This window comes from Schistocerca nitens, chromosome 3 (genome assembly GCF_023898315.1).
Source record: "Schistocerca nitens isolate TAMUIC-IGC-003100 chromosome 3, iqSchNite1.1, whole genome shotgun sequence".
In the NCBI taxonomy this organism is placed as follows: domain Eukaryota; kingdom Metazoa; phylum Arthropoda; class Insecta; order Orthoptera; family Acrididae; genus Schistocerca; species Schistocerca nitens.
This window is the reverse complement of record NC_064616.1, coordinates 925,499,044-925,524,646: the sequence shown is the minus strand read 5'-3', so window position 1 is coordinate 925,524,646 and position 25,603 is coordinate 925,499,044. Positions and strand designations below refer to the sequence as shown.

Genomic DNA, 25,603 nt, shown 5'->3' with positions numbered 1-25,603 from the left:
AATTAGAGCAGTAAAGATCACTGGGAAATCTGAAACACTTCATACTAAGTGAAGTGCTAATAAGACATTGCTTTTTGAAAATGTATTTGTGAATATATAGCTAAGGAGATACAGCCTAGTCTTAGATTTAATTAAAGGGAATTAGGAAAAATGTGATACTGTATGTAAAAGAAACAGAGAAAAATGGTAACCATGAATATACTGCTCACATTTATTCATAGAGTGCAACATTTATTTTTAATCCACATTTAAGACTACAAAACATAAAGTAAGTCTTCAATACAAATTATTATTTCAAATAAGAAAGATGGTACACTGAAGAAATAGCTGTATTTTACACAGTTATGCCTGATAGACACACAATACACAACCTAGTACAAAGTGATCTCATAATATAATAGATCTCAAGACTTTGAGTTTGCAACTAGAAGTGTCACAATATATCAGTGGCATGTCTTAAATTCCTTTACAATGAAAATGTAATGCACCCTCCTGTTCTTTAACAAAGTCATAGAAATGTTCCATTACATGGTACAAATATTTTTGAGTTACTGAAAATAGTTTTCTGTTTTTGTTGTGGTTAAAACTGAGTTATATGGTAATTTCAGTCATCAAATGCAAAGCTAGGAATTGTAGATTTAAGAAATTTCTAAAATATGTCAAAAATAATACCATTTTATGACAGATTGCATTATGTACACCAACATTTTCCTTAAATTCTCTTTTCTGACTGCACTGGCTGTTTATATTTGTTTCATAAAAATCAGAAGGGCATTTGCATGAGGTCTGAATGAAAATACACCACTATGTTCCATAAATGACAAGGAAGTAGCCTATATATGATTTTATATGGATGTAAAAAAGCACAGTAATCACAGAGTAGACACTACAACAGTTTGTCAGTTAAAAACCTTTTAGGTGCTTTTGATGATGATGTTGTCTATGTCTGGTAACATATGCACAAGATGTAGGGCCATTTTTTTATATTTGCTTGTTGAATGTAAAGCTTTTTGACTTACTGAATACAAATATTATCAACAGCAACATAAATTTTCATTTACTTTTGTTCAGTTTTCTGAATAACCAAAATTGAAGTTCAGTACTACATGTTAGCTATGGTATTTACATTAGAAGTAACTCCAGTCCTACCTGGAATTTTTTACTACTTTCTAAGGTATTATAAGACACTGATTACAGACATAAAGGAAGTACAATATTTTACAAAGCTAAACTTAATTTCATTTGATGTTACAACCAACTGTGTCACAAGTAATTGTTGCAGCTTATGTTGTCACATTCAATGTACAACTACGTAGGATTTATTTAGAATAGTTTCAATATATTCTACAACTCAGTAAATAGCATTTCAAAGAGGCTATGTAGAACTGAATAAAAGCATAGTTGGAAATCAAAATGGGTTATGAATGGGATTTAGAAATAACACTGTGGGAAAAATGAGAAAGGATGACTATTGTGATTTTAATCATACAAGTCATTTACAATATGAAAACAAATGAAGTACTGCTCACAAAGAATTACAGCACTTTCAATAGGTTCTGAGATCTGTTAGCTACCTCAGCAGAACAATCAACCAAATAGACAAAATCAGCATATGTACATCACAAACATACCATATTCTTCTATTCATCTACTTCACTGCTATGCATTATTCCAGTGATATAGAACTACTCTACAGCTACTGTGACACAAAAGCTAACTTTTTTTTCATTTGGATAATATATACGATTTCATATCATCATTTAATACATCATCATACTGTAATACATCCATAATGTGTTAATAGTAATATTGAAACTATAGATGCCTTTAACATGTTCATTATGAAATAAGGAATGTGAGAAATCAAATGTTTACTCAGTGCTCTAGGGAACAATGATGAAAGCAATAATTTTCTTTTCCTTCTTGGAACGGTACATCATATATTTATATATTCCTTACTTGTTAATGCTGTGTTATCCATGAAACTGTTAATTTGAATAAATTTGTACATCAGATTTCTTGGGATATATTTGTTTGTCATGTGTACTTCCATAGAAGTGTTACCAGACTTAAAAAATGTTGAATATATATTAGTTTCATAAATAGCCATACAAAAATCTATTGTTATGATGAACTTCATCAGCCAAAATGACTAATGTGGATTTATTTGGACTGATAGTGGTCTGACCTGAGAATGTGTAGCTTCTCTAAAGAAAAAGCTTGTGTCACTGTCATCAGATATTGATAGTGCTGGTGATATTCTTAATGGGCGACTTGAACTTGAAAAAAATTCTCGAATTGCATTACTTTTCTTTGGTTTTGGTGTGCTGTTGTGAATTTTCTCACTCAAGACATTGATTAATGGTAATTTTGCTTTTCCCCCGTCCCTAGTACAGCCACACTGAAAATTACAGGATAATACTGTAGGTGAAGTCACATCCATTAAAGAACCATCAAATATATATTTCATATATGATGCTGGAGTTGGTAGTTTCCTGCTGGTGTATTTATGTGCAAATGTGTTTCTTTTGACATTTGATGAGGAGCAAGGCCCAGAAACCATTTCTACCCTTTGCTGGATTCTTTGTCACACTTCTTGCAGGAACTTAAGAGGACAGACTCCTTGTTGATTTTCTCCATTTCGAATCATTACCATTCCATCCAACTCTTCTCCCACTTGAATTACAATCTGAAAATGAGAATGAATATATCTGATAGAACAGAATATGTGATAAGAAATATGCATGTAATTTGTGGAGACAGTTAAATGAACAATTCCAAACTTATCATTATAGATAATCAGAGTTTATTACAAGAACCACGCAGAAAATTTATCTCAGAACTTCTGCCTTTCTTTTGTATCATGTTTCTTTTCAGCATTTGCCCTATCTGTGGCAGTGTCTTTAGTGATGGGTGATTATCCACCCATGAAATGACTATTATTTTACTTTTATTCTGTGGACAGATTTTCTTATTTACTATAAATATCAGTTACAACATCTTTAAGAACAAAAACTGTGTCTACCATATATTTGTCAAGAGTGTAAACTTTTCCTGTCTGTGTTTGTATTTTAATTGCTTTATTTTGTGTTTTTGAAGTGGAGGTGGGACTCTAGTTCAGTATTGCCTAGATAAGTGTAGAAAACTGCCTAAAAATATATTCATTCTAGCCAGTGTAGAAAACCAATGATAGTTAATCCAATATATTAATTTCACTTGTACCTGATTTACCTCTGTCTTGTTATCCAGAACACTTAATCTTAAGTCATATGCACCTTTTCAGTTACTGGAAATATGTAATTTACATATATATTTTCTTGTGCAGCATTTATAATTTTAGGTATAACAAATATTCAAATATTCTTTATCAGTGTACTCCCCCCCCCCCCCCCCCCTCCAACAACTAATGTTTCACTACAAATTAAACTGATTAATGTTTGTCCTGAAATTTAGTTAATGTTTGTCCTGAAATTTAGCAGAATTATGTGAAATTTTGAAAAATGTCAAAGAATTGAAGGTTTTCCATCATCTGATATATATAAAGTTTTGTAAACAAAATGCTAGGCTTGAAATTTTTACACCACAGATAATGTAATTAGCCATTTCCAAATCAACAATTTTTTCAGAAGTTGTTAGGTTCCACAAGATTACTCATCATTCATACAATGAAAATTTTATAATTCCTACTATTTTCATATTACTTCCATGTAAAAACTTTTATACACCAAATGTCCTGTTAATAACACAAGGGCATATATTTGAAAAGGGTGGATCATTTTTTGATGCATGAAATTCAGCACAAAATTGTACAAGGGGTAAAACTGGTGCTCAGAACAAATCTCAGCTTTAATAATGGAATTGTGGCTTCAGTATAGCTGACGGTTCCTGTAACTAACTGAATACAACATCGGTCTGGTATATTGGAACCAACAAAACATTTTGTCTGCAGGATGTAAGAAATGAAAGTTTCAGCGCACCCCAGAACTGACATCAACAGACTGTACGCAACACATAATGAAGGTGGGGAAGGTCTGAAACAAACAGAATCACTGTATTGTAATTCTGTATTTGGATTTTAGACTAAGATGGTTGCACAGAAGTTCTTGTGGAATGGAGAAATATTGATGCTGGCTGGCTTGCTACAGTAATGTAACATCTAAACTGATACTTAGATGGAAAATCAGGGCTTAAAATCCCATTGACAGTATGGTCATTAGAGGTAGCTGAAGCTGAGAATTAAGCTAAAAGAACTTTGGGCATAGAAATCTCTCTATGGTCAGTACCAAAATCATCTGGGGAGCTCAAATTTTGACACAGGTCAGACATATCTTTGGCTTAAAAGTGGATAAGGAGAGCAGAGGTAGAATCTCTAATACTGGCTGCATAAGCTCAAGTATTAAGGATGAAGGACTGCAAAAAAAAAAAAAAAAAAAAAAAAAAAAAAAAAAAAAAAAAAAAAAAAAAATTTACAATGGAAGCCACAGAAGACAAAAGATATCAACTTTGTGGAGTAGACCTGGAGACAGCGGATCACATAATATCGGGCTACTCTACCTTGGCAAAGAACGAATACCTCAACAGGGAACAATGACTGTTTATACCTCCATTGGAAAATATTCAGAGATCTAGGAGTATTAGGTCCTGCCAAAAAATGGTAGGACAATACATCTAAAGTGGTCATGACAGTAAATTGTTCCTGAACGAAACAAAATCCCTCCTCAGAGCTATAGTGCATTATGCAATTGTCCAGTCCATGATAAAACATTCTAGTAATGTCAGTTTTTTAATGAAATGAAAAATTAGAAAGCTGATGTTAGTTTAGAAGTTTTACAAACAACAATGAAAAATCAAATGTTGCCAATATTACCAGTGGTGCTGTTACTAGCACCACTGCTGTTGGCATTTTCTTCATCCCTTCTTATTAGCTACTGCAGTTCAGACTTCTGCTGCACCAAAGTGAATGACTGGAAAGTATTTGAAAAAATGAGAAGACCCTAGATGAAAAGCTAAGAACTGCTACAAAATGTCAGTGATTACATTTGCATCCAGCTTAGCAATGATAAATGTTATCACACTATGACCCTCCCTTGCTCAATCACACTCTCAATGCCCACTTTTATTTATTTGATTTTGTGTCTTATTTACATGTTCTGTGATAGGGTTTACTTTCCACTCACCATTATGCAATTACATGCCTCTCTCCATTATGATGCCTTAGTTTGATTGTACCAAATACATAAGAAACAGTTCAAAGCTTTTCATTCCATCTGACCAAGTTTGAAATTACTACATCTCATGAAATGGATGAAAATTAAGGATTTTAACCTTATCAAGAGTTATTTGAGAGTGCGGCAAATTATTTATATTTCATATGAGAATGCACTATAAATAAAGAACAGACTCCATTTTACAACTGTATATGTCATGTTGTGTAGTTATTTTATTACTGTCTAGTGCTTAATGTCATTTACATGTTTCACTAGTTATTTTCTTTGTCATAAACCTAACTATGTAAAGCATTGATCTTGTAATCACTCTGTTACTGTTAATGTCATTTATTGTGGGAACACTGTTCCATGAAGCACAGGAAACTCTGTGACCGGCAGTCTATCTGATGACCTTATCGTATTTATCAATGTCTGTATCATCAATAAAAGTGTCAGTCAGAGTATACGAATCAAGTAATTATTCATTGTAATGGTCTCCTATACTCTATGGATCTTCATTCTTAGCTCCCAATGATGGTGATTGCATGCAAATTTCAACATTCCAGACTATTGTGTAATAACAATGATGTCAGTGGGCCCACATTATGTTGTGTAATTTTTGCTTGTGGACAATGCTTCTCAAACCATGACATCACCTGTTAAGGATAACACCCCACATGCAGCTTGTGTGATAAAAAGTGACAGTTACACTCTCCAGGACAGTTATACTTTAATGTGTAACACCACTGAACAATGCAGATAACATGTACTTTGAGATCTTGCATGGGACCCCATTCCCTTTGCAAGTCAGGATACAATCAAGCCATGGAATTCCATGTTTTTGGATTCCTGTTTAATTGTTTTCAAAAAGACAACCACATCACATGCAAACATCATCACTCCGGTATTCATTCAGACAACTGCATTGCCTCCCATGCTACCTCCTACCTGGTGGAAATAGCCTCGGCAACGACCCATACCAGTGTTGGGCTGGTGCCTGCTGTTGTGGGGCATGATCAGCCTCAGTTGAACCGCTCTGTCAGGAGGGTAAATATGGAGTTGGATCAGTTGCGTAGGGCGGCCACTCTGTCAGACATTTGATTGGTTCCTGTCGAGGCTATTGATATGGGGGATTTCACAAGGCATGGCCTACATCTCAATAGGAAAGGGAAGGGTAAACTGGCAGGGTTGTTAGCAAAATCCATTAGGGGGGGGGGGGGGACACTAGTACTCATGGATGTACCTCTTTTTTAGACTAATATCAGAGTCCAATGAGAATTTCAGGCAGGCAGGTGCTAGAGAGGTCCAAAACTCACAAAATTCTCACAACAGGAAAGTAAATAATAATGTTACCATATTTAACCAAAATATTGGTGGATTAAAGAAAAAAGTAGATTCTCACAAAAGTAAAGTAAAAAATAATGTTACCATTTTTCACCAAAATATTCCAGGATTGAATAATAAAGTAGATGAGCTCCTGGTTTGTTTAGATGACATTGAATCTGATAATGTAATAGACATACTATGCCTGTCTGAGCATCACATTGTGTCTGATATGGAAAAGGTAAATATCAGTGGTTATAAACTAGCTACACATATGAGTAGAGAGAATAAGGTGGGAGGAGGAGCTGCCATGTATGTCAAAAGTTACCACTGTGTAGAAAGCTTAGATACAAAAAAGTTTTGTCTAGAGCAACATATAGAAGCATCTGCCTGTCAACTTAAACTGAAGAAGGGCTCTTTTATAATTGTAACGGTATATAGGTCCCCTTCAGGGAACTTTCATTTATTCCGGGAAAACCTGGATGCCTCGTTGTGCTATCTGTCAAATAGGGGAAAGCAAATTATTATTTGTGGGGACTTCAGTGTTGATTCACTGAAAGAGTGTAATAGGAAGAATGACCTGGAAGTCTTGCTCGGTTCTTTCAATTTGACATCTGTCATTAATTTTCCTACTCGGGTAGTAAAGGACAGCACATTGATAGATAACACTTTTATAGACCAAGATAGGTTTAAAAACATAAATTCTTGTCCTGTTGAGAATGGGCTTTCTGATCATGATGCTCAGCTAGTTACAGTATTTGACATAGCTTCATTCAGTAATTCAAAACTACCTCCAAAGTTGTGTGTTCAATTAATGACTCAACAATTAGAAATTTCAGAGAAAATCTTCAGCAGTTAGGCTGGGATGAGGTGTACAAGGAACCAGATGCTAATTTAAAATATAACTTATTTCATGATACACTTGTAAGAGAATTTGAAAACTGTTTCCCCAAGAAAGTAGTTAAATCTAATTATAAGAAACCATGCAAAAAATCTTGGCTTACTAAAGGAATAAAAATATCTTGTAACCACAAAAGGGAACTGTATCTAACAACAAGAAAGAGTAATGACCCAGAAACAGCCAAATATTATAAAAACTACTGTGCGACATTAAGAAAGGTTATTAAAAAGTCCAGAAGCATCTGCATCATGTCTGAGATTAATACCTCTGAGAACAAAATCAAAACAATTTGGAATATTATTACAAGGGAGGCAGAACAACCAAGAGTACAGGATGACAATATCACTATCAAAGCGAATGGAAACTTGATAAACAACAAGCTGGAAGTCAAAAGCATTTTGAATACTCATTTTTTTAAATGTTGTAGAGAAAATAGGATGTAAATGTTAGAAGAAGCAAGGCAGTTAATGGAAGAGGCCTTACCCACACCATTTGATACAATTGAAATTCCACCCACCTCTCCTTCTGAAATTAGGAAGATAATAAACTCTCTCAAGAATAAAAGCTCACATGGAATTGATGGCATTTCCAGCAGGATAATAAAAGCTTGTTCCCAAGAAATAAGTGGAATTCTTAGTCACATATGTAATAGCTCTCTGAAGCAGAGCATTTTCCCAGATAGACTGAAGGATGCCATTGTTAAACCACTGCATCAAAAAGGGGAAATGACTGATGTCAGCACCTACCGCCCAATCTCTCTTCTGACTGCCTTATCCAAAATTCTTGAAAAAGTAATGTATTGTAGAGTAGCTTCACACCTTTGTAAAAATAAAATTTTAACAAAATGTCAGTTTGGTTTCCAGAAGGGTTTCTCAACGGAAATTGCTATATATACTTTCACTAATGAAATATTAAATCCTCTGAGTAACCGGAAGTCACCCGTTGGGATTTTTTGTGATCTATCAAAGGCTTTTGATTGTGTGTATCATGGAATACTTCTAGATAAGCTCAAGTACTGTGGTATGAATGGGACAGTGCTCAAATGGTCTAAATCATACCTAACTGGAAGAGCGCAGAAAGTTGAAATAAACAGTTCACATAATATGCAAAAAACTGGTGATTTCTCAAACTGGGGAACAATCAAGAATGGGGTGCCACAAGATTCGGTCTTGGGTCCTCTGCTGTTCTTAATGTATATTAATGACTTGCCATTCTATATTCATGAAGATGCAAAGCTGGTACTTTTTGCCGATGATACAAGTATAGCTATCACACCCGACAGACAAGAATTAACTGGTGAAATTGTAAACGATGTTTTTCAGAAAATCATTAAGTGGTTCTCTGCAAATGGGCTCTCATTAAACTTTGACAAAACACAGTATATACAGTTCCACACAGTAAATGGAATGACCCCATTAATAAATATAGACTTCGATCAGAAATCGGTAGCTAAGGTAGAATATTCAAAATTTCTAGGTGTATGCATTGATGAGGGGTTGAACTGGAAAAAACACACTGAGGATCTGCTGAAATGCTTGAGTTCAGCTACTTATACTATTAGGGTCATTGCAAACTTTGGCGATATACATCTGAGTAAATTAGCTTACCACGCCTATTTTCATTCTCTGCTTTCGTATGGCATCATATTCTGGGGTAACTCGTCATTGAGTAAAAGAGTGTTCATCGCACAAAAGCGTGTAATCAGAATAATTGCTGGAGCTCATCCAAGATCATCCTGCAGACACTTATTTAAAGAGCTAGAAATCTTCACTGTAACCTTACAATATATATATTCACTTATGAAATTTGTTATTAACAATCCAAACAAATTCAAAAGTAATAGCAGTGTACATGGCTACAACACTAGGAGAAAGGATGATCTTCACTATTCAAGGTTAAATCTAACTTTGGCTCAGAAGGGGGTAAATTATGCTGCCACAAAAGTCTTTGGTCACTTACCTAATAGCATCAAAAGTCTGACAGATAGCCATATAGCATTTAAAAGGAAATTAAAAGAATTTCTTAATGGTAACTCCTTCTACTCATCAGATGAATTATATATATATATATATATATATATATATATATATATATATATATATATATATATATATATGTGTGTGTGGATGGATATGTGTGTGTGTGCGAGTGTATACCCGTCCTTTTTTCCCCCAAGGTAAGTCTTTCCGCTCCCGGGATTGGAATGACTCCTTACCCTCTCCCTTAAAACCCACATCCTTTCGTCTTTCCCTCTCCTTCCCTCTTTCCTGATGAGGCAACAGTTTGTTGCGAAAGCTTGAATTTTGTGTGTATGTTTGTGTTTGTTTGTGTGTCTGTCGACCTGCCAGCACTTTCATTTGGTAAGTCACATCATCTTTGTATATATATATATATATATATATATATATATATATATATATATATATATATATATATATATATACTCCTGGAAATTGAAATAAGAACACCATGAATTCATTGTCCCAGGAAGGGGAAACTTTATTGACACATTCCTGGGGTCCGATACATCACATGATCACACTGACAGAACCACAGGCACATAGACACAGGCAACAGAGCACGCACAATGTCGGCACTAGTACAGTGTATATCCACCTTTCGCAGCAATGCAGGCTGCTATTCTCCCATGGAGACGATCGTAGAGATGCTGGATGTAGTCCTGTGGAACGGCTTGCCATGCCATTTCCACCTGGCGCCTCAGTTGGACCAGCGTTCGTGCTGGACGTGCAGACCGCGTGAGACGACGCTTCATCCAGTCCCAAACATGCTCAATGGGGGACAGATCCGGAGATCTTGCTGGCCAGGGTAGTTGACTTACACCTTCTAGAGCACGTTGGGTGGCACGGGATACATGCGGACGTGCATTGTCCTGTTGTACAGCAAGTTCCCTTGCCGGTCTAGGAATGGTAGAACGATGGGTTCGATGACGGTTTGGATGTACCGTGCACTATTCAGTGTCCCCTCGACGATCACCAGTGGTGTACGGCCAGTGTAGGAGATCGCTCCCCACACCATGATGCCGGGTGTTGGCCCTGTGTGCCTCGGTCGTATGCAGTCCTGATTGTGGCGCTCACCTGCACGGCGCCAAACACGCATACGACCATCATTGGCACCAAGGCAGAAGCGACTCTCATCGCTGAAGACGACACGTCTCCATTCGTCCCTCCATTCACGTCTGTCGCGACACCACTGGAGGCGAGCTGCACGATGTTGGGGCGTGAGCGGAAGACGGCCTAACGGTGTGCGGGACCGTAGCCCAGCTTCATGGAGACGGTTGCGAATGGTCCTCGCCGATACCCCAGGAGCAACAGTGTCCCTAATTTGCTGGGAAGTGGCAGTGCAGTCCCCTACGGCACTGCGTAGGATCCTACGGTCTTGGCGTGCATCCGTGCGTCGCTGCGGTCCGGTCCCAGGTCGACGGGCACGTGCACCTTCCGCCGACCACTGGCGACAACATCAATGTACTGTGGAGACCTCACGCCCCACGTGTTGAGCAATTCGGCGGTACGTCCACCCGGCCTCCCGCATGCCCACTATATGCCCTCGCTCAAAGTCCGTCAACTGCACATACGGTTCACGTCCACACTGTCGCGGCATGCTACCAGTGTTAAAGACTGCGATGGAGCTCCGTATGCCACGGCAAACTGGCTGACACTGACGGCGGTGGTGCACAAATGCTGCGCAGCTAGCGCCATTCGACGGCCAACACCGCGGTTCCTGGTGTGTCCGCTGTGCCGTGCATGTGATCATTGCTTGTACAGCCCTCTCGCAGTGTCCGGAGCAAGTATGGTGTGTCTGACACACCGGTGTCAATGTGTTCTTTTTTCCATTTCAAGGAGTGTGTGTATATATATATATATATATATATATATATATATATATATATATATATATATATATATATATATATATATATATAGAGGGAAACATTCCACACGACCTGCCAGCACTTTCATTTGGTAAGTCACATCATCTTTGTTAAAAAAAAATAAAAATATTGAGTGTCATGTAATGTTTTGTCTAATGTAATATCTTGTATAGACACCTTTTATTAACCTGAAACGTTCCACATCATTACGAAGTGTCGTATTCATGATCTATGGAACATGTACTAATCTAATCTAATCTGCATATTGTATCTGTCCATGTTTGGATAATCTTCCAGCCACAGGATACACCTCAAATCACAGCTTTTCTGGCCAGACCAACATACTTCGTGGTTTGCCTTCATGGAGAATATCTCTACATCGACTGACGTCATCAGCGATGACACTAAATTTGTCACTTTATCAAGCCAATTGGGAGAACATACAGTAGACCCAATAAGTGATATCATTCTCACCTCCCCCCCCCCCCCCCCCCCCCTCCCACCGCTCCCCACAATCAGACAACAAATATGAAACCCCGTGAAGGCTGCTCTATACTCTTCCACCTCGCCCGCTCCCTGGAGAAGCAAATTCATGTCATTTATAACAAAGTTTTAAGTGACAAGACCCCATCACAACTATGGGGTCAACTTCACCTCCACACACAGACTGATATCCATCTTATGCATGACTAGCTGTGTGGGTTGTGAAGCTTCCTGTTCAAGTGCAACTGAGAATGGTTGCCCGAACATGAACCCCTGGATTCACACCTTAAGCTTGCTGATCGAATACAATCACACAATACAGGCAGCACATTAATAACCAGGCAATGATGGCCGCAAGCCTGACTTGGAACTTCAATAGCAGTACAAGGAATGGACCACCAACTATGAGCAGAGCCGATCTGACCTGCTCAACTTCCATCAACACTGATGTCACCATTTACCATCAACAAACCAGCACATCCCCATAATCTGTGCCACACCTGCGCAAAACATGGTCAACCAGGTCATGTCCATGACTCCACTGCTGATCATGCTGTGCATGTGCAGAACCATTTTTATTGGTATAATTCAACATATGCTGATTCTGCACACAATTTCCATCCTCCATGCAATTTTCCAAGCCACACACATGGTTTGCTGGAGATACACAGGACTGTGTCAAATTTTTAAGTCATGTCAATGCCCAAAATTACAATGATAGACCATATCTGCCCAGACACATCCATGATAAATGACTTTATCTACACAACTATTTCTGTAGCCGATTATACCTTGTGGACACAGGCTTACAGGTTGGCACTTTGCCACCCTCCTCACCAGGTCAAACACCATCCCACACATTCATTCTACTCTGTGCAGCAAATAATTACACAGTCTGAGTCTATGGCTCACAACTCTGCACACCTAGCCTCAAAGAAATATTCATGTGGACATTTACCATTGTGAATGTAAAAGAACCAGTTATCAGTACAAACTTTCTCCGCCACTTTCTCTAGGTCCCAGATTGGACTAACAGCAACATAATCCAGTGCCTGCTCTGCCACAGGCATTTTCGGCCACACACCATCAGTGACAAAACATAATGGCATTGCTACCCCCCCCCTCCCTCCCCATCCCACACACCCATCTGATGGTCAATGGCTTCTTTAGGAACGCCATCAACCACAATGTTCAACAACTCTACTTCAACATGCGTGAAATGAACTTTCACTTGCAACATGATAACAAAGTCATCCAAGACACTGAGCGGGAACTCTATGCAGTATCTTGACCAGCTACATCAATTGCCTATACCCATGGCACCACCTGATGGGCATCTCTACCACCATCTTTGGAGATGCCTACACCACCACATCCAGATAACCCTACAGAGGTCAGTATGGCACTGCTCACTTACCACCCCCCCCCCCCCCCCCCCCCCATTATTGAGTATTTGTGTACCCTCCTGCCAGAATGATTCAGATTGTGTGCCTTTACAAACAGAAAAGTCCAGAAGATTGTCACTACACATGGTCCCATGGTCCACCACAGACCATGTCAGTGACTGCCAGATCTAGTTAGGGCCACCAAAGTGGCAGTGGTTGGGATCTTACAAGCAGGGATAGTTCACTCCTCCAGCAGCTCCTGGGATTCTCCCATAAAACTGGTCCCCAAAAAGAATGGCTCTCTCAGTTTTTGCAGTGATTACAGAATCTTTGATACTCGTATCATTATGGACAGCTAACATTTTAATTTTTCTCCAGATGAGACCTCTCACAAACCATCTTAAACAAATTTTTGATGCCGTATCTCATGCTGACACCATAATCAATGAAGACAAATGTCAACTTAGACACATCTTCCTTGGACACATTGTTAATGCATCAGGTATCCATCCCACACCACTATCCAACAACTGCCTTCACTGCGAGACTGTGAAGAACTACATAGTTATTAGAGCCTCCCTGCAAGCACCCATTCTAACACAAGCCCTCGCTGGCAAGAATACCACCAACAAATGCAAATTCACATAGATAAATGAGATGCAATCTGCTTTTAAAAGTATTAAGGACAGTCATACCCAGGCTATCAACTTGACACACCCCTCCCTGATGTACAGCTCATCATACCAGCAGACATAACTGACTCCACTATCAGCTACAACAAGAGGTTGGGGGTGGTGGGGGGAGGGAGTGTGTGTGCAGCAGCCACTCTGTTCCTTTTCATGCAAACTCACATTGTCACAAAGCAAGTGGTCTGTGTATGACAGGGAGTTACTGGCATTCTAACAAGCAGTATGTTACTTCAGACTGGATGAAGGAGGAGGCCTGATTATCTGCTCCAATCACCACCCACTTGCTGACTCTATTTGAAACCCACCCAAGGACACCTACTCTCTACAGTTTCAGCATTTAGAAAACGTTGCCCAGTTTCCCATGGACGTCCATCACCTCCAAGGTATGGAGAACATTGTAGCAGTTTATTTTTCATACATCAGTGCCTTGTTATCTACCCTTGACTACGATCAGTTCACTGAGGCACAACAACATGATGAACAGCTACAAGCTCTCATTCACAGCCCGACCATGAATCTAGATTGAATCTCACCCTATTTTGAGGCCAACCCACCATACAAGTTGTGACACCTCACGAAATTGGATGCAGCCTCTGGTATCTCAATGATTTCACCATATCATATTCAAACAGCCTCACAATTGACCACATCTGGGCATTCACCCAACCACTCGACTAGTAACCAACATGTTTGTGTGGTCTAACATAAAGAAAGACTGTAAAATTTGGACTTGAATGTGTACTCTGTGTCAAAAGAGCAAAGTCTCACATCACACGCAACCTCCCATATGCCATTTCCAAATCCCAAAAGGTCACTTTCAACATGTTGACCTCATCAGGCCATTACTCATTTCTAACGATATCTCTATATCTTCTCAGTGATTGATCAGGTCACATGATGGGTCAAAGCAACAGTGCTAGAAGAGATAATGACCAAAACTACCATCAAAGAATTTATGGAAACAAGCATCTCATGTTTTCCTTGTCCTATGTACATCACAACAGACAGGGTAGACAGTTTTGATTGTGCCCTCTTCTTTGAACTTTGCAACATGATAGGCACTAAACACTTCAGAACTACAGCATAAAAGCAACTGTTTGACTGAGCAATGGTACCACATGTTAAAAGCAGCCCTCTTGTGCCACAGTGGACTATGGACTGAGGTGCTCCTGTGGGTTCTCCTGAGAGTTTACACAGCACAAAAACACAACCTCTGAACTTCAATGGCCGAAATTCCATACAGGGCAACACTTACCCTCCCAGTTCCACGTTCCACATCATAACAGTTTTCCATGCTATTGATCAGTGGCACACAACTAACTAACTAACTAACTAACTGACCAGCACACTTCATCTTTCAAAAACAGCCACCTACACCTCCTCCAACTTTTCAGACTGTTGTGCATGTTAAGAGCCACATAGTATGCCTCCATATACCACCACCCCTCCCACACTCATTGCCAAAATATTTTTCACAAAACACTCACAGACTGTGACTTTGTAATGTTAAGAAATGACATGGTATGACCTGCCTTACACCGCCTCTGCTCAGGCCCTGAAGAGACGATTGAACCTATCACATATATAACAGACAGAAAATCTACAACTGTGTTTATCAACTGACTCAAACCCACATGGGCACTTCAAGACATCTCAGTGGATGACAACATGTGACAAGCACCCCCCTCCCCATCACTTGCTGACTCTTCTTTTAGCGACTCCATACTGTCAACCTTTGTATTATGACTGAACGTCCGCAACTTCCTTCCCAAGGATGTCAACATCAAGCTTGTAGACAGTGACATCCTTATTGAAGGTCAGCATGCTGACGACCAAACTGCAAATGGTTCCATTGAGCAGCACATCTGCAAGACCATCAAACTGCCACACAATACTGACACCACCGCCCTCACATCCCGTATTTCCAGGAAAGATATCTTTAAAATAGTTGTGCCGTGTTTACTTCCAAAGAACCCCACACCAATGCTGCCACCCCACCTCCACTGTAACTCTCCCTGATGCCAACACAGACTCATGCTACAGCTGACCCAACCACGTATCAGCTCATCTCCATGATTATAACATGTACACCATCCATCATACGCCATTGCCTGATGTCCTTGACACTGTAGATGAAAATGTGTCCATGAGGCCTAACTATCTCTGAGCAATCTGTCCACCTTGATACTCCATGCAGCAGCCCTCACTGTACCCACAGGCTATGGGGAAACATTCCTCTGTAGAGTACCACCACTGTCAGTTGACCTGGGTCCTACATGGGAAATTCTTTGACTGGGAGTCAGTCTGATGACTTAATCGTGTTAGGTTGCTCCTACAGTGTATGTTTATACAATCAGAAAGTATTTGGACTGAGTGATTATACATTGTAGTTGTCTCCTATACCCTGTGGTTCCACATCTCTATCTTCTACTTGGTACTTTTTAAAAAATTTTTACAACACAATGTAAAGTTGCTCAACGGTGAATAAAGGATTTACATTTGTATTAATGCATACTATGGCAGAGTCATAGTAGTGAAGGGAGGCAGCAGAGGAACACTGAAAAACTAAAAATTAATAGAAGTTGAAATTAGCTATGTGACAGGGATATATTGCATGCAATATAAAAAGTAAATTAACATAATTTATTTTCAAAATGAATAGCAACAGAGAGTAGAAGGCTACAATTCAAAGATGAAGCAATGACCAGAATCATAAATAAGGATCAAATTATAAACATTTAAAATTAGAGGTTTCTGATAAAGCACTATATGTAAAACAGTAGATAATAAATGTAAAGGGCAATTATAAATGATTCGTTCATTTTCAAAGCATCTGGCACACTTGGTTGACTAGTATTTCTGTGTTAACAAGAGACAACCAGTGCCCCTAAATTGTCAATATCAATGCGTAACTCCTTCTGAATGCACACTGCACTGATATAACAGATACACTATGTGATCAAAAGTATCCAGATACCTGGCTGAAATGACTTACAAGTTCATGGCACCCTCGATCAGTAATGCTGGAATTCAGCATAGTGTTGGCCGACCCTTAGCCTTAATGACAGGTTCTACTCTCACAGGCATACATTCAATCAGGTGCTGGAAGGTTTCTTGGGGAATGGCAGGCCATTCTTCACAGAGTGCTGCACTGAGGAGAGGTATCAATGTCAGACTGTGAGGCCTGGCACATGAAGTCAGCATTCCAAAACTTCCCAAAGGTGTCCTATAGGATTCTGGTCAGGACTCTCTGCAGGACAGTCCATTACAGGGATGTTATTGTCATGTAACCGCTCCGTCACAGGCCAAGCGTTATGAACAGGTGCTCAATCGTGTTGAAAGATGCAATCACCATCCCTGAATTGCTCTTTAACAGTGGGAAGCAAGAAGGTGCTTAAAACATTAACGTAGGCCTGTGCTGTGATAGTGCCACGCAAAACAACAAGGGCTGCAAGTGTCCCTCCATGAAAAACACGACCACACTGTGACACCACTGCCTTCAAATTTTACTGTTGCCACTACACACGCTGGCAGATGAATTTCACCGGACGTTCACCATACCCACACCCTGTCATCGGATTGCCACATTGTGTACCATGATTCGTCACTCCACACAATGTTTTTGCACTGTTCAATCATCCAATTTTTACGCTCCTTACACCAAGCGAGGCTACGTTTGGCATTTACTGGCATGATGTGTGGCTTATGAGCAGCTGCTCGACGATGAAATCCAAGTTTTATCATCTCCTGCCTAACTGTCATAGTGCTTGCAGTGGGTCCTGATGCAGTTTGGAATTCCTGTGTGATGGTCTGGATAGATGTCTGCCTATTACACATTATGGCCCTATTCAACTGTCAGTGGTCTCTGTCAGTCAACAGACGAGGTCAGCCTGTAGGCTTTTGGCTGTAGGTGTCCCTTCATGTTTCCACTTCACTATCACATTGGAAACAGTGGACCTAGGAATGTTTAGCAGTGTGGAAATTCCATGTGCAGACATATGACACAAGTGACACCCAATCACCTGGCCATGTTCAAAGTCCATGAGTTCTGTGGAGCGCCCCATTCTGCTTTCTCACAATGTCTAATGACTACTAAGGTCGCTGATATGGAGCACCTGGCAGTAGGTGGCAGCACAATGCTCCTAATATGAAAAATGTATGTTTTTGAGGGAGTCCGGATACTTTTGATCAGATAGTGTAGATACCTAACACATTCCAACACACAAAAACTTTTTTCTTGTTTTGTTACCTTTATGTCAAGACACTGCACTTTTACCGCCAACTGGTGGGTACAATGCAAACTTCCTTATTTTACAGTTCTATTCATGCCTCAACCAAATTTTGCATGTCATACTTTGCAAATAAATGACTAATTTCTAGTGGTCCTAGTAGCCTTGTAGAGCTATTTCATAGGTGGTCCAAAGCCTGGTAGAGAAAGGAAGAGGGGAAGGAAGAACACTTCATTAAAAACCCTGGTTCACCTGGTGATAGTACCTAATGAGGGACCCCTGTGAGGGTAATGGTAAAGACTTCAATCACAGTGAAAGTAGAGGTGATGGTCATCAGCATAGCAAAACTGGTGGAGGAGGTAGCTCTGCTTTAGGGATGATATGAGAGTAGTGTACAGTGTACAGTGTGGGCCATTACTGAATGGATGCAATATTATAAAAATTTAATTCTTTATATTTCAATTGATGTTCACCAGTGCCTTCCCTTCTGTCTGGCAGCTAGTTTCAGCTCTTAAGTCATGTTGCATTATACCTGACAGAACCACTTCGAAACTCACCATCAGCAGCTAAACTTGCTGACAAGGTAGCACTACCAAAAAGCACGTCTACAATTTGGCTGTCCAATAGGGACATTTGGAGGTGGTCACGTGGCAGTGGAGCCATGTCCATCCACCAGGAGCAGCTGTTCTCTTATGGTGGCAGCTTCCAGCCTGGTTAGATGCTCTCCTCTCCTGCTCTCTTGGGCAGCAGCCCGTTTAGTTTCAGTGGCTTCTCTAGGCCTGCCTTCAACCACTTGTTACTGAAATAAAACATCATGTCTATCATAAATGTTTAACTTCATCACCTCAACGAGTACCTACTGCTTTCCTTTCTTCACCAATCCTGACATGTTAACATCTGGTGTCATTAACATCTGGTGCCAGAAGTGGGATCACTCACCATTAGGCCCATCTTATTGACCTAATTGAAGTTCAACATGCCATACCCAATGAAGCTGCCAGTAGTACTTCAAACTTGATGTGCCAGATGTGATGCACAATAACAAGAGCATGCATTCGTGGTTCGCCATGCAGCCTTCCACCATTTCGGCATTCTCTCCTAACAGCTGCCGCAGTGATTGCCAGACCACTTGTGCGGCCAGGTACCTTGCCGCAACACAGCCAGCCACCGCTGCTGCCATTCCCAGGCCGTCTGGTGGTATGCCACGCCATAGGTAGCCATTTTCCATGCCTCTCTGATGCAGCATGGTGGCATATTCCGGCCGCATGCTGCCATCCAGGAAACGCACATGTTCCTGCTGACTATCTGAGGCATGTCGAACAGCTGTCAACACTGCCAACATCATCTTCACTGCTGTTTCCTGCCACCATCGTCCAATGGGATGCAACCGTTGATGACCCACCACAGCCACAGCTACATCTTCTGTAAGTTCATTGATCAATTTTTCTTCACCAGCACCGCCTCCTTGCTGCCAGCTACACCATCATCTTGTCGAGTGTAGGCCCTTTTTTGTGCTCTAATTGTAAAGTTTTCGGTGAGAACTAGGTGTACTAATATTGTAACCATGCCTCAAACCCGTAGTATCGCCACTGGCAAAGGGAACTCCCCACCTATGGAAAAACCAGACCCAGTAACTGTCCATCAAGTAGAAGTTGATAAATTAATGTTCAGAAAGATAGAATTGATGGAAAATGCCAAAAACTGGCTCAAACCCAGTCTGCTGATCTAAGTGTGTCAGAAACGCACCTTGCTGCACCGCAAATGACGGCTGCAAGCACCTTAAGTAGCACAGTACTCCAGCAATCCATTGTAACTTTGGCTAACAGTTTCCCTGCAGTCAATTTCATTCCAACATTTTCTGGGAAACCTAATGAACAAATAAATTCCTTTCCACAAACTGACTGAGATGTAGGCCATGCTTGCGCTTGGCCAAATGATTTGCTATTAAATGTACTCCACCTTAAATTGTCAGGTGATGCCCGTACATATATCAAATCAGTCCAAACCCTTAGGGACACCTCGTCTTTTGCTACGTTAGAGGCTGGGTTGAAAGAGAGGTATTTGGACAGGCGTGACACCAGCTGTTACAGGGACAAGTTGTCCACCCTCCGCCAGAAGCAAGGGAAGGATGTAGAGACATTTGCTGACCGAATCCGTGCTGTGGCTTGCCGCACTTACATGCTGGGTTCGGATTCTGCCCATAGCGAGGTGTTAATTGAGCAGGCGGAAGCTCGCTCGATTGATGTATTTATATGTGGAATCAGCCCGTATGTTGGAGGAGAGGTAAAAATAGCATCACCCGCCTTGTTGCTTGAGGCCACAGGACTTGTGATGATGTGAGAGGAGGTGGGGCATTTTATTGCCAGTTCGGTGTGTCCGAACGAACAACCGCATCCAATTTTTAAATACGAGCAGGCATGCCAATGCTGCCAAAAGGCAGGCCATGCTGCTGCACACCTAATTGTTCTTGGTGTGGAACCATAGGGCATATGAGTAAAAACTGCCCACAGAAACCAGGAAATGGAGGCCCCTCATACAATCAGCAGAGGGAACAAGTCACCAAACAATTCACCACGACCCCAAAATCAGCCAGGAAATGGTTGAGGAGCAAGTCACGCTGCCAGACCGTTCCCCCTGTAAAATTTATGCACCCAGTCCACCACGGTGTTGTAAATGAGGTGTTGAATATACTCCTTGATGGCAATGTTCGAGGGGGAAAAAAAAAAGTAAGAGCGCTTATTGACACTGGAGCGCAAACAAGCATACTATTCCTAGGACATGGGGATAGATGAGTGTTAAAACGCCTAGTTAAATTGAAAATCGGAGCCAGCCACTATCCTTTTCACATGGACGTAATCTGAAAACGAAGGTGAGATTTCGATGTCATCCTGGGGAATGATTTCCTCCACCACTATCAGAGTGTAGTAGATTACAGGACACAAACTCTCCATCTTGGTGGGGAAACCCACCATTTTAGCAGCCTCCACATCATTCCGCCACAAAATGCTTGTGAAATGCGGCCACTTCCACAAGTTCCTTCCGCACAATCATGGGCATTATGTACAACTACCTCTGTTAGAATCAGCTGTGGCATGGGACGCATTCTCTGGCTTGGGGTCAAATCCCACAAACTGCTGAGAACAGTCATTTTGGTGGACCCTCTCCGTCAAAATGATGTCCTCGACAGATTACAGGTAGATGTTAAACATGGCTTAGCAACAGCAAAAATGCAAGGAAAGAAATTTTATGTTCCCATCTGTAGGACAGTTTCAGAATGAAAGAGGTAGAAATTCCTAGTGGCATCATTATAGCTAGTGGCCATGAGATTGAAGAAAACCATCCTGTAAAACCTAACTGAAAACAATGGCTTCTGGGAAGGACCATATGTCATATTGCTCCTGTGCTCAGAGACAAATTTAAAGATAAGTTAGCTCATCTGTTTGTGGCTAACCAAAACAAATTGTACTCCATCTTGGAAGAACACTCCTGGTTATTTGAAGAAAGGCATTATTTGCCAGCTACTGACCTTGTTTACTATGAAATTCCCACCGGAGATGCAAGGCCCATTGCGCAGAAACCATATAGACTACCATACCACCTCCAGCCTGTTGTGGAAGAAACTATCCAACAGTAGCTAGAGGCAGGGGTAGTGCAACCCTCTGCCAGCCCCTGGGCATCTCCAATTGTCATTGTCCCAAAGTAATCAATCAATGGAGAGAAGGCCTACCATCTTCACGTCAATATGAGAGTAGTAAATAAGGTAACCACATCTGAAACTTACCCTCTCCCACATATTGACGAAACACTGGACAGACTAGGAAATTGCAAATACTTCACTACCCTCGATATGACGAGTGGGTGTCACCAAATACTGATTGCACCACAGGACAGGCCAAAAACAGCATTTGTAGCTCCCTCTGGTCTATATGAATTTTTTAGAATGCCATTCGGGCTGCGCAATGCTCCAGCCACCTTCAAACACTTTGCTGACTTACTTTTCAGATGATTGAAACCTACAATGTGCCTAGTTTATCTAGATGATATCATTGTCTTTTCCAGAACCATAGATGAACATGTTACCGGGTTAAGAAATGTTTTGTCTAGACTAAGAAGTGCCAATTTAAGTTTGAAAATAGAAAAATGTTCCTTTGCTGAGAGTCAAGTACAGTATCTAGGGCATATTATTAGTGCTGATGGAGTAAAGCCAGATCCCCACCCAATTGAAGCAGTTAGAACATTCCCTTCCCCTAAAAATTCTCTTCTGTGACATGTTTGATTTTGCAGTGGGGGCTATTCTGAGTCAAATGATTTATGGTGAGGAAAGACTAATTGGTTACACATTCTGTCAGCTGAATCAGGTGGAAATTAATTACAGTAATATGGAAAATAATTGCTGGCATTAATGTTTGGAGTCAACTATTTTAAATGCTATCTTTATGGGAGAAAGTTTACAGTAGTAACAGATCATGCAGCACTTCAGTGGCTATTAAGTTTAAAACACCCTAGCAGCCATCTCACCTGCTGGGCCCTGAAGTTGAGTGAGTATGATTACCAAGTGCAACACAAAGCTGGAAAATTAAACCAGAATGCTGACGACCTTAGTAGAAAAGTGAGAGTAGCTGAAACAGACGATGTGTTAATTAACGAATTAAAAGACTCACAGGGGAATGACGCAAAACTTTGCCAGTATCGCTCCCATCTCTGAAAGAGGTTATCAGAGCTTTACCCACCCAGCCTGTTCTGCAATGCTGGCCTAGCCTAGTTAATCCCTAGTTTTAACCAATATTTTTTATGTTCCCATGATACACCTAGTGTTCAGACAACAGCTCTATTTCCAATACCAATATATTTAATTCTAAATAAAAGTATCATATGGAAAAGTTATGGATCAGTATCAGGATATTGTATGAAGTAATGAATGCCTTAAGTCTCTACCTTTTCATTCCAAAGACTTTCTCCCTGAAATGGCACCATGTTTCAATAAGTAATTTTCCTGTTTGGACACCCAGAGTGATCATTAATAACACACAGTACTAACTGAGAAATTTGCTCCTAACGAAGATACATAACTTGACACTTTGACACCAAAAGAAATGTTAGATAACTCAATGATTATTCTTGTACTGCGGTCGCATGGCCTACACACAACAGTGACACTCTAAATTCCTTCAACCATCCCTCATGGATGCCCGTTCTTTTGCAGGTTAACTCAGAAGGTAAGTACAGCTGCTTGGTGGTACTGCGAAGTTGTAAACTTGTGCACTCCGCCTGTCAGAATCGGGTGAACTCGTCAACAAGGAGTCGCATGTGCGGCGACCATAATGTGAAGGGCAGAGTCACTTCAAACACCTGGCACTGCTGTTACTTCCCTGTCCCTCCCCAACGCATGCCATCCCACTAGCCGGTGCTGGCTGTTTTCGACTAACTCCCCCCTCCCCCCCCCCCCCCTTTACCCTCTCTCCATGAGCTGTCCATGTGCATGACTGCCGCTGTTAAAGAGACCTTACACATATTAGAACATACTATCTTTGCTATCAACCAATGTATAGCAATTTAATACAGAAAGGTACTATCTCCTTATGTAATACCTATTTCAAACATGATTTCTTCCATCCTTCCGTCTCATACCCGGGTAACTTCAACAACTCGAAAGCCCACCCGTAAATTTACTTGCACACCTAAACCCTTAACATGCCCGCTGACCGGACTATAGCTCCGAGGGGAGTTTGGAAGCAAGTGACCTCCAACTGATGGAATGTGAAGCAGAAAGGCATTGCAATAGCGAAGCGTGCTATTATGGGGTGTCTTCCCATGCACCGCCATTTAGCTTGGTGGTGCTCTGCATTTCCGAGCCACCTCCGAAGTATAGTACCACCATACCACCTTCCGTCTAGTCTGACTCATCTTAAGAACCGACTACCTGCTCCCTTTACAAATCCTTAAATGGTTTCACCATTACGTGCCCACCACAACCTATTCACTTTTGCCTCCACACACACACACACACACACACACACACACACAAAACTTTATAAATAAGTTATAGTAATTTTACCCAATAAACCCAAATAAATCAATTCATTCAGGAGAGGAGTTAGAGTACTATTTGCAACAGTCACTAACCCAACTCTAATATTAATTTACATGAAGTGCATTTTATGAATGGTTAATTCAAATGTCCCAAGGAATCATGAAAATTTTTCACTTAGAACATGCCAGAGCTGTTGCTGTGGTGCACTACATGCACTGTGCAGCCGCTCTGCTATCTCTGTGCTAACCTGAAACCTGCCTCCATTGCAGCACGTCTGCTTGTGCCTCTTGCCAATTTTATAATGCTACCTGCTTCACCATGTACCAAGTTTGATAAACTGTTTTACCACTCAGTTTTGGTAGCACCCTAAAAATTCTTACCATACATGCATCACCACCAATAAGAGAACCCCCAAACAGGCAAATTTAAAAATTAATACCACAAATTAAATATTACGTACCTATTCACTATACCCCACACCTCAAACATAAGACTTATGAAAATTGACTATCAAATTGTCCCCGTTACACTCCCAATAGCTTTACAGGTATTAGGAGAGAGCACACGACCCAAGAGAACTAAGCTTCAAGCCTCGGCCACAGCCGACAAGAAAAAAATAATTACAGGTAAGTCCGTCCCATTACTACAACATGATACACCACCAGAACACTAAAAAAAGTACACCACACCAGCAAACAGTGCCTAACCTCTTCTTCCCCACCCAGATATACACCAGAAGGCTCGGTAGTATGCGCATTTTGTATGATTAGAGGTGTTGAGCAATGTCCAACCCTCTATGTGTTTCCAGTTGCTAGCTGATTAATAATTGATACCCAATAACTTGTATTTTTTCTCCCCTTATGATATTGTGTTATGTTTAAGCATTTCACAGTCATTTTGCTGCACAGCAAAGCCCTTGCTATACCCTATGTGTTGTTATACCATGCAGGTATTTTTATAATTTATGCCATTTGTTTTGTACAATATGCACTTGTATTTTATATTGATGACACCAGTATGTAAAGACCCACCACAGCTCGGGATTCTAGATATGTTCCACTATAGCAATACTCTCATTATGTAGGATCCCCCTTCAGTTGTGATACACGATTTTGTGAGTTAGCAGTTCTGGAATCCTATTCTGTGCCATTTTCGTGCCCAGAGCTGGACTGGTATGTTTAGAAGAAAGTAAGCACCTGAGTTATCTAAGATACTCAACAGAGAAGAGTCGAATGTGTTCCTGAAGTTGAGTGCTAAGTGAAATAGATTTTGTGATAGGATAAAACTAAATAAGTTTCACCCAAGTAAGTGAAGAATTGTAGTTCGCACCCCATGTGTGTTTTGCACATTTAAGAGTTCACCCAGATGAATAAAAGTTTCATTGTTGCTCACCCTACTTTTTACGAAGTAATTTAGTGATGAAGTGAAGATGTTATGAGCGAGCATGGAAATCAGCATTGCTACCA

General features: G+C 40.6%; 1 protein-coding gene across 1 annotated transcript in view; it reads right to left on the bottom strand.

Moving 5' to 3' along the window:
* Positions 1 to 268: 268 nt before the first annotated feature.
* LOC126249492 (uncharacterized) overlaps positions 269 to 25,603 on the bottom strand; it is a 1,087,724-nt gene continuing 1,062,389 nt past the window's right edge. Inside the window, exon 19 of the mRNA XM_049951143.1 lies at positions 269 to 2,689. Coding sequence (XP_049807100.1) covers positions 2,588 to 2,689 — 102 coding nt within the window. The 3' untranslated portion in view covers positions 269 to 2,587. The remainder of the gene's footprint in view (positions 2,690 to 25,603) is intronic.